The 10,201-nt window shown below is 35.8% G+C and overlaps 1 protein-coding gene across 4 annotated transcripts in view; it reads right to left on the reverse strand.

The window, feature by feature from the left end:
- The window catches only part of dgki (diacylglycerol kinase, iota), a 76,215-nt gene extending 72,369 nt beyond the window's left edge, over nucleotides 1-3,846 (reverse strand). For 3 of the 4 annotated variants that reach the window (XM_032589942.1, XM_032589944.1, XM_032589943.1), the window contains exon 1: nucleotides 3,375-3,845. In XM_032589942.1, coding sequence (XP_032445833.1) covers nucleotides 3,375-3,607 — 233 coding nt within the window. In that variant the 5' untranslated portion in view covers nucleotides 3,608-3,845. Of the gene's footprint in view, nucleotides 1-3,374 lie in introns of all 4 variants that reach the window. The other variant, XM_032589941.1, reaches the window with a different exon arrangement.
- Between the last annotated feature and the right edge of the window lie 6,355 nt (nucleotides 3,847-10,201).

Here is a 10,201-nt window from a genome sequence, read left to right on the forward strand (position 1 = left end):
GTGAGGAGGGAGGTAGGGGGCTCACAGATCACCTGAACCAAAAATAATGCCGCTACAATTCAAGATCCAACAGCAACAACACAAACATACATTCATCTGTTTTTTTTTTCGTTCATAGGCATCTACAGTTGAGGACTAAAAATACAAAATCCAACGAAGTTAAACTGTGAAACATTATTAAAAGAAGAAAAAAAAGTGGTAGCTTCTCTAACCATCTGAGCAGTTATTTCCACATTCCTCTTTCAGCAGAATAGTCAGCGGTAACAAACCGTCTCTGCTGCGACACGAGCCAAATGTTCCTCTTTCCAAATGAAATTAATCCAGCAAGGGAAAACACTCTCGCTGTAGACTAAATACACACACTGGATGTTGCGATAGGAAACAGAGTACAAGATGAGAGCAAAAATGATCACATTTTAACTAGAGATACTTGATGCATCAGCATTAGGGCTGAAACTAATGATTATTTGGACAACTAGTCAATTAATCGGACGTTTAAAAATTGGTGCATTGTGAAATTTTTTAAAAGTTTTTTTATACAATATTAAAAATACATCAAAAGATGCAAATAAACAAATAAAGTAAAAGTTTTATTGCCTAAATTTCAATATAATAGCTTTCTTTTTTATCGTTGAATGTTTTATCTACCAATTTGTACATTAATTGCATTAACAGATTATTAATTGGATAGTAAAATGTGCTTAATATTACATTTTAACCAGGTAATGCTAAAACTATGCCTCTTGAGGAGTTCTGAGTAGAACAGATTTAGAGAAAATGCAAAATGTATATATTTTTTAACAGTTTTGGCTTAACTACTGCTCCGAATATGTTATTTTTGTGTAGCTAGCAATTAATCAATTACTAAATTAGTTGACGATTAGTTCAATAATTGATTAATCGCGATTAATCGTTTCAGTCTTAATCACCACTGACATCAGTATTGGTATACTGGCCACTTCTTAACATATTGATGTTTATTTCCATTTTATTGAAATAGCTTGAAAATCTCTCAACCACACTTCAACATTCCCAGGTCCCTCTTGAAAATGAGATCTAGATCTCAACGGGGTTTACCTGGTTAAATAAAGGAAAATAATGGGAAAAAGACAAGAGAACATACTTTTCGGCTAAAGCAGATGTATGAAAAGGTTCCTACAAATTAATTTAAGTTTTTATTTTTACAAAAGTCCAGTACCATAAATTGAGTAAATTGACTTTAGTAGCTTTAGAGATTTTTTGTTACACGCATATTAACTTAAGTTAGTTAAACATAACTGCAAGAACTTTACATTTTTCTCATACAAGGAAGACTTTTACAGTTTAAAGCTTTCTTACATTTAGTAAGCTTTGTAATTCATTATGCATTTAACAAAATACTGAATTCTCTACTTTCAAGTCAAACCTCATTAAAATGCACTTTCTACATCTACTCTAACATGCAATAAACCAGCTTCAGCAAAAACTTTACTATGTAATTAAGTGTAATTTAAGACCTAATCTGGAAAATTTGGACATATTCAAATACTTTCAAGAACTAAAATTTAGATTAAAGACATTTAAAAGCCACAACAGAAACCTCGGAGTTGAACTTTGTAAAACAGAAAAATGTTTACAACAAAATAACGACTGCAGTAATTTGCCCATATTTACATATGTAAAACATCTGAGTCAAGCAAGGCTGGATGAGGTTTTGAGTTAATCTCATCACAACACAGTGAGGAACCTTAGCAACCATTTGACCTGAACATACTCTCCTACCATGACAAATGTAAATATGTGGAGTTTGTTGAATGCTCTGTTTTTTAACAGCTTTTATTGGCTTTATAGGTATTTTTGAGTTAGAAACCGATTTGTTAAAGCAATCAAAACTCCTGCCATTTGCCAACTCATAAAACTGAAAAAAGAAGAACATAAACAATGTTTATTTTCTTTTTTCTTCTTCTAAAGCTGAGGAAACACCCAGAGGAAGAAAAACTAACAACGAAAACAAAAAGTGAAAGAGCTCTGAAAACGTCTGAATTACAGTAAATCCACCAAATAAAAAACAACCAATACTCACAGAAAAATAAAAAATACACAACACAAATTGTCATCTGGTAAATGTCTTCAAACAAGTTTAAAAAACAAAACCCCTTCACAAACTAAACTAATCTAATTATATCAAGCATTTAAAAACTCACTACGTTTTGGTGTTCATTAAATTCATTCACAACCTTTTAATTTTTTAGGTGTCTGATCCAGATTTAGGTTGTTTCTATAATTTAAGAAGCTGTTTAAGTAAATCAGAAACAAAAAAGAGACTAAATGATTGATTAGGGCTGAAATTACAGCAGATACTTGATCTGGGGTCTCCATTTTCAAGAAAATATCACTTATTCAGAGGAAAACAACTCAAACTATTGCAGTTTTCTGTGCTTACGAATAAGGAAAACACAGATGCTCAATGTTTTTTCCCTAAGGTATGAAAAACATCAAAGAGAAAAAATGCTTCATAGGTACTTTGATGTGGTAGTTTTGAATCCATCTGGAAATAAAATAAAAATGATCTCGAAAGCAAATGTTCCTAACCAAAGTGCTTTAAAGTACATGTTGATGCTTTCATGACTGTAAACAGTTGAAGTTCTTGACTTTAATGCATTTTATGAATTATATGTTTACGCTTTTGTCTGACGCTTTTATCCACAAATAAGGAAATAAAAATGTAGTTAATAATTAGAAGGAAGACAGCTACTCGTGACATGCAGAAATAATAAACATAAATATGCAGGAATATTGGAGTTTTTCCCCCCAGATTTGACCTCTAAATCCCATTTTTTGTACTGATTCTTTCAGATTAGATACAGTTTTGGAGATATGTGATTGTGTGCTATCAGCAGCAGCTGTCAGTCACACTGGGGTGTCAGGCTGCTGCTGGCATTCACATAAACACACAAACACACATTGCTCACGAATCAATACAGGTTCTCTCCCTCCCCCTTCACAGGGTGCTACAAAAACAGGACTACACCACCGTGACATGCACTCGCATCCGCACACGTACTGCGACTGTGTGCATGCAGAAATGTTTTGATTTGGGCTCAAATGTTCGTGCTCTGCATGGATTTATGTTGTGACAGTTAGCAGCAGCGTAGCGTAGCGTGGCTTGCCTGAACGAGCCAGAGCATTCCCATGTCAGAAATCTGCTTTATAACCAACAATACAGCCTCACCTTTTATGTTCTTTTACTATTTATAGGCTTCACTATGAATTTCTTGCGTGCAGGTACATAAAAAATATATTTAAATGCAGGAAAAACGCATAAATCCCTAAACACATCCTGCTCTGAGCGACATCCTGCCACAGCATCCTCCCTCCCAGTGCTCTCCACTCACCGATACGAGGTCTGCTTTCTGAACGCCAGTCCGCGTAATTTCTCCTCCAGAGACTCCTGTTCCATGTCCGGCAGACTGCTGAATGTGTCGCTGCAGCCCATGGCAGCCTCCTCGGAGCCCGCTCCGGACTCTGAGTCACCCCCGTCGGCTCCGAGAGAGGCCGGGCGACCGCCGAAGCTCCCTCCCGCCGCCATCGCCGCCGGACCAGTGCGGCTCTTCGCTTGGGGGTCCATGCTGGTCACTCCGTGATGGACCCCCCTCTTTTCTCGCCAGTCTGTGACGGGACACGGAGGCGGGTGGTGAGAAGGAAGCGGGAACTGAAATGTCTGCGGGAATAAAATAACCTGACGGTCTCCTTTGGAGTTGCCTTAACGCGGAGGTCTCCGACCGTTGACCGCCTTTATATGCGGCAGGACGGAGAGAGCTACACTCACGAGCCCCTGGACCAACTGGCAAGCGAGATCCGTACGTCAAGTTGCTACGTTCAGACCGGAAAAGGAGTACAGCCCTTTCAAAATAAGACCCAATCGGTCACAAAATAAAGTAAGTTCCAGCATTTTTGTTTTAAAAAGTAGTGTTTCTATATAATTTCAAACATCCCCAAATTTTTCATTTATTTATTATGGTAATAAAAAATATCTCTATATAGTTATTTTATTTGTTGGAGGTAAAATTCCAATTTTAAATATTGAGAGAAAAATCATCCCAATTAATAGAAATAAAGGCTTGAACATCAGTTTGTGAGTAATAACAAAATCACTCTCAGATAAAAATACAAAAATAATCTATAAAATTATAAATCTACAATATAAATTTATACAGCTGGACTACGGATAATTACTCCTAACTCAGACTATTAGAATCTACTGTTATGTATTTATTTACACATATATTATCTTATTTAATCTATTTGTCAACTAACTCTATTGTTTTCTTTTTTTTTCTAAAGGGTTTCTTGTTGTAATCAAGTGTTCTCCACACTAAGTGTAATGACTGACTATTTTGTTCAAACATTTCTCTTATTTTCTGTCCAATCTTTGTGTTTTATAATATCAAGATACTTATCTAGGTATTCAGTTTCAAAATTATTCTAAAGCAAAACGAGATGTTCTCAGAATTTATAAATTGGCTACCTAGTTCGACAGTCATCAAATTAAAACTTTTAATTTGAAACGTAAACAGACAGGAAGTTTGCTACTTTATTCCTTGTGGCATGACAAGTGTTTCAAGCTGAGAGCAGCGCGTCAAAAAGAGTGTTCAGTTAATATTTCTAAATCCAACATCCACCCAGCTTTACAGGCATCTTTGGCATCCATCCATCCATCCATCCATCCATCCATCCATCCATCCATCCATCCACCCATCCATCCAGCAGTGTGGAGTATTCTCTCTCCTGGTTTTGTGCTGCTTCATCAGTCAGAAAGTAGGGCAGAGAGTGAGAGTACTCCCACCACCACATGCCTGCTGTCAGTATCTGCCTCTGAAAAGACTCAGAGAGAAATCTGTTGAGTCTGCATGTCATTATCTCTGCCATCATGTTAACATCTCTCGTCCTCCACCATACAAGTCCCGCAACATGTTGCAGCCATCAGCCACATCTGGCAGGCTGTGGAGTTTTTTTTTAAGCATCAGGGTCACTAAATCACCACTGACCTAAAGAGATTTTCCTCTCAGTCTTTCATGTTGACATGGATCTGTAACCCCTACTAGAATTTTTTTTTCTATTTGCATCTTTATACATTTTATAGTTGGAAAAGAAGACACAATCAATGCTTGTAGAACCTCAGATGTTAATAACTTCGTTCCTCTAAAACAACATTTCAATCAGGTTGACATCCATATTTTCGCTGGACCACAATTGATTCTTTTCTTTTCAGGCTTTCTATCAATCAATTAATCAATCAGGTTTGCTTTAGTTTTTATTATTACTTAGAAACTGTGGAGGACTCATTACTTTGACAAATTCAGAGCACACTTAGGAAGTCCAGAGAATACTTATACTTATCTAGCATCCCACAAGTCCAGAGGATACTTACTTACTTACACTTATTTAGCAACTCAGAACAGGGGTTAGTACTTGGAACCCAGAAAAACGACCTTAGCAATTACTGTTTAGACTCCTATTCTTCCAAACCAGAAAAGGAATTAGACCAGAGAATACTTACTTATACCTTTCTACCATCCCTGAATAAGAGTATCTAGTTTATTTACTTTGCATCAACATCATTAGCTTTTTCTGCTTTTGCTCTTTCTTTTGGTTTATTTTGTTTGTACTTCCTTTTAAATCCTGTAAAGCACTTTGTATTGCCTTGTTGATGAAAATATGATATATAAATAAAATTACCTTAACTTGTATACTACATTCAGGCAGTTCAAACAAACAAAAAAGACATCATAAACACGTTATACAGTAAACAGTTGTGAAAACCAATAAACATTGCATTTTGTCGTTAAAAATCATCAATGTGCATCAAATATGTTGGTCAATGTTACAATTATTATGGTTCAAAAGCATCTCTAAACAGGTGGGTCTTTATCCTTGATTTAAAGGAACTCAGTGTTTCAGCTGTTTTTTCAGTTTATTCCAGATTTGAGGTGAATAGAAGCTGAATGCTGCTTCTGTCAAAATCATTTTAACTCTACAATACTTTGGTATTGTTTAACAAACGATTTTCATAAGGATGACCAAACAAATCTAGTAAACAGTGGTGCACAACTAAACATAAAATAAAAAATAATTATATAATTTTATTTATGTCTTCTTGAAGAAAAATGACTCTGCATGGCCTTCTATGACATAAATATGATTCTCTGGGGGGCCAGCATTTTATTTGCCACTGCTAAATGACCATAAAAACGCTGCAAAACTAACCCTACATTTCTACTTTAGTCTCTTCTGCCCCAAGACTTTATAATAAAACGCTGTCCTTCATTTTAATGTAACTTCTGCTTATGTCTTGATACTATATACCTTGGAGTTTTTTGCAATTTCTCTTTTGTCTCAAGTGTTTTGGCAACATGTTGAACCTTGTTGATGGACCTTATATGCATAAAAAGGTTTTCTTTTAACTTTACTATGGACATAAACTGTGTCAAAATTGGTTTATTTATTCTTCAAATTAAATTTTTTTAGCCAAAAAGATATTTTCTCCTACGCTCCTCTTGACGGTCGGTGGTTACCATACCAACCGGTAACTGACAGCTCCTCCCCCTTTTTCCTGTTGCCGTCTATAACTGTGTTTTTTAGACAAATTTAGTTGTATACAGAGTTTCATGTGTGATTTTACCATGTTTTGTACATGTTTTTAAATGTTACCAGTAAAAAACATTTAATTTTACAACTTTTTACAACTATTGGGCATGGCTCTATTTCAAACAAAAGAGTTTTATTTTCCAAGTGTTTCTCATCTGAAATGCATCGAATTTCCAGGGAATTTCCGGAACAAATAAACTCTGATGTACACAAGTTATCCATCACTTCTGCTGCCGGACTGAAAGATTAAACAAAGCATGAAGCGTCTGTTTTGAGAGGTTTGTTTGTTGGTCAGGATGCCATCATGTCTGAGCTAAATTCAGTCTTGACATTCAGGTCCAAACACTTGTCTGTCCGTCAGCTGCTGAATCTGTGTTTAGCCTGCACAGCGCGAACTCCCCCGATGTCCACACAGCAGACCTTGGATCCAAAACCTGCTGTATTCCTCTTGAAAATAATGAAATTAGATAATAACTGGAAGGAAGAGGGAAGATAACAATATTTTTGAGGATCCAAATGTACCAATAATGCCATGTTTGTGGAAGATCTTCTAATATTTAACTTGTAGAAGCGGAAATGTATGAATTCTCTGCTAAAGGGTGGAGAAATAAGTAAGGATATGATTGGAGATTTAATAGAAGATCAAATTATGGTGGACGAAGACGTTAGGTGTACAACATGCACTTGCAAAGAGTTTCTGGTTTGGTTTCTGTCTAAATAAATAACGTGAATGAAGGTTTGAGGTTTCAAAAACCACACATTTGAGGTAAAGTTAAACAATTTAGAGGCTTTCCTCTTCCATCATTAAGCCATAAACTTTGAATGATCCACCAGGATCACATTAGCAAAACAACAAAAACCAATAGCATAATGCTGCCACCACCATACTTGACAGCTACAGTAAGTGTTTTAAGTTTGAAAATATCTTTCTCTTGTATTCAACTTGTTTTATCAGTATCAAAAGGATAATATTAGTTTTTCTTAAAGCCAAGACACAGTTATGGAAATCTAACCAGAATATTTGACTGTTGGGATACAATAAAAGCTGCAGGTTTCATATCATAAAGCTCATCAATCAATGTTTATCCTGGATTTAGTTAATCAGATTAAACTTCGCCTTGGTAGATATTCTTGTTGCATTGTTTTCTGCAAAATTTCTGTTTATTTTGCTATAAAACCTTTGCTAAAGCAACATAAACTGTATATTTTTCTCAACTGTTCCAAAATGAGAAAGCATTAAAAACCATGGCACTGCCACCGCCGTGTCCAACAGTTACAAACTCTACATTTTACTTTGATTGAAACATGATGTGCAATTTTTAAATCAAAACATGACATATTGTGCTCTACATCTATATTATTTTTGCCTTGAGTTCATTGTTGCATTAAACAAAAGTAAAAGAAAGAATCGTTTTTATGGATTATTGCTCTTCAGATTTGGTCAGACACAACTGGACGGTGATGGGATCTATAATTAACAACTTGCCTTTACTGTAACTTTAACTGTTTCATTGCATGTTTTGTTTCCAGCTATTTTTATCAGCCTCATGGCAGCAGGCTGCATTCAAACAAAGCTCTGCTGCTGCAGCTCATTGTTCGCTGTGTTACTATGTGAGGGAATTGTTTATGACGCTTTGGGACTTCGTATTATCCTGGGACTGTCTTAGCAATTCACACGTCTCATTATGAAACTGTTGACCTATTTTGGGAAAATAAAAGCTCCACTATATGCCAGCGTGTAAACCAAGAAACTCAGGCCTGTCTAACGAAGTTTGGGCCTAATTTAATTCAAAAAACGGGAGAAAAATGCTTAGAGGTGGCAGCAAATAAACTGAATTATAGTTATATAAAGTGTATGGGCTAAAATAAAAGTTAAAATGTGTTGCAATCCATCAGCTGTAGGCTGAATTATCCTAAAAGTTGATGAAAAAGGATGCAGAAAAAGTTCTAACTTGCGTCTTAAAAATAGTTTATCTAAATTTTATTTTTGGAGCCATTTTAATGTCATTTTCAGAGTCTGAGAATAATACGTTCACAGCTGCTGATTGTAGAGAAACGTTTCAAGTCATATTTTGCATTATGAACAAATAAAAAAATAAACTTTCTCCCCATAACAACCACTTAAAGCCATTTTATGCAACAATACACAAATCAGTGGATATCTTGATGCCAAGTGTTGCTCAAGGGCACATTGACATGCAGCACGGGAGGAAGGTGGAATAAAATCTCAAATCTCAAAAGTAGATGACTAATTTTACAGAAACAATTTTCCCATTTGCTAAGTAATTACAAAGCGCAGTTTTCAAATGACCGATGTTAAAACTCTCACCATGTCATGTCAGGTTAATATTAGACAGATAATCTGTGAAAAGATCCATCTTCTCTCATTCCTCCCTGAGCTACTAATGCAGTCTGAATAAATTAACCGCTCCCGGTCAAAAACAACCAATCAGAGAAGGAGAAATGGCTCTGGCTATCAATCATTTTGTGTAGTCACTGCTAAATGTGCCAATGTAAAAGCCCTGAAGAAGGGGAATATTTCAATAATGTCACAGACACGTTCCTTATGATACAGCTTGTTTTGTCTCAGTTAGCTTACGCACATACACAACAACAATCCCAGACTTGAAACAACAATATGGTAGCAAACAACGAAACATACTCACCAGCTTTCCTACGGTTAATAAACTGACGTGCAACCGTACAGGTGTGTTTATATAAAATCTCGTACCTGAAATAAGGGAATATTTCAATAAAAGAATCACAGACACGTTTCTTCTGCTCCTGCGTGTATTGTCTGAGTTAGCTTACGCACCTACACAACGATCCCAAATTGAAACAACAGTATGGTAGCTAACAATGGAGTGTGTACAGTCAGAAACGCACCACAAGCTTTCCAACAGTTAATAAGCTAACTTACAACCGTACAGGTGCGTTTATATAAAAAGTCGTACCTGAAAAAAGGGAATATTTCAATAAAAGAATAACAGAGACGTTCCTTCTTCTCCAGCGTGTTTCTGAAGAGGAAGTTCCGGCACCAGCGCTAGACTCCCCCTGCTGGTTGCATCCTGCCGCTACATCAACCAAGTAAAAACCGGAAAATAATTCGCCCAAACTGCTGGCAAACATTGCAAGTTTGCTAAGTTAAGTAAAATTAAGTTATTACTTAACTTTAATGTTAAGTAATAACATTAAAGTCTGTAATGCATATAATATGTAGATAAGACCAAAATAGTAAATGAACTTCAAACTTATAGTGAATGTAAATGAACACATTTCAATCCATCACACTAATGGTGGAGAAATTATATACTGTTCAGGAAAAACCAATTATCTACTGTGATCAGTGGCTATGCTAACTAGCCTTAGCATTTTTGGCATGCTAGCTATGATGAAAAAGCTGTAGCTTAGAAGAGAGCAAGGTGAGAATGATTGACAGCACTGAGACCATCCTCCTGGCTATGATTGGTTGTTTCTGGTGTATTTCTGTAGTTACAGGAAACTTTGTTTTTCACAGATTATCTGTCACAACGTGATCATTTTAACAAATATGTAAAGAAAAAAAGAGAAAAAG

Source organism: Xiphophorus hellerii, chromosome 17, assembly GCF_003331165.1.
Source record: "Xiphophorus hellerii strain 12219 chromosome 17, Xiphophorus_hellerii-4.1, whole genome shotgun sequence".
Lineage (NCBI taxonomy): Eukaryota > Metazoa > Chordata > Actinopteri > Cyprinodontiformes > Poeciliidae > Xiphophorus > Xiphophorus hellerii.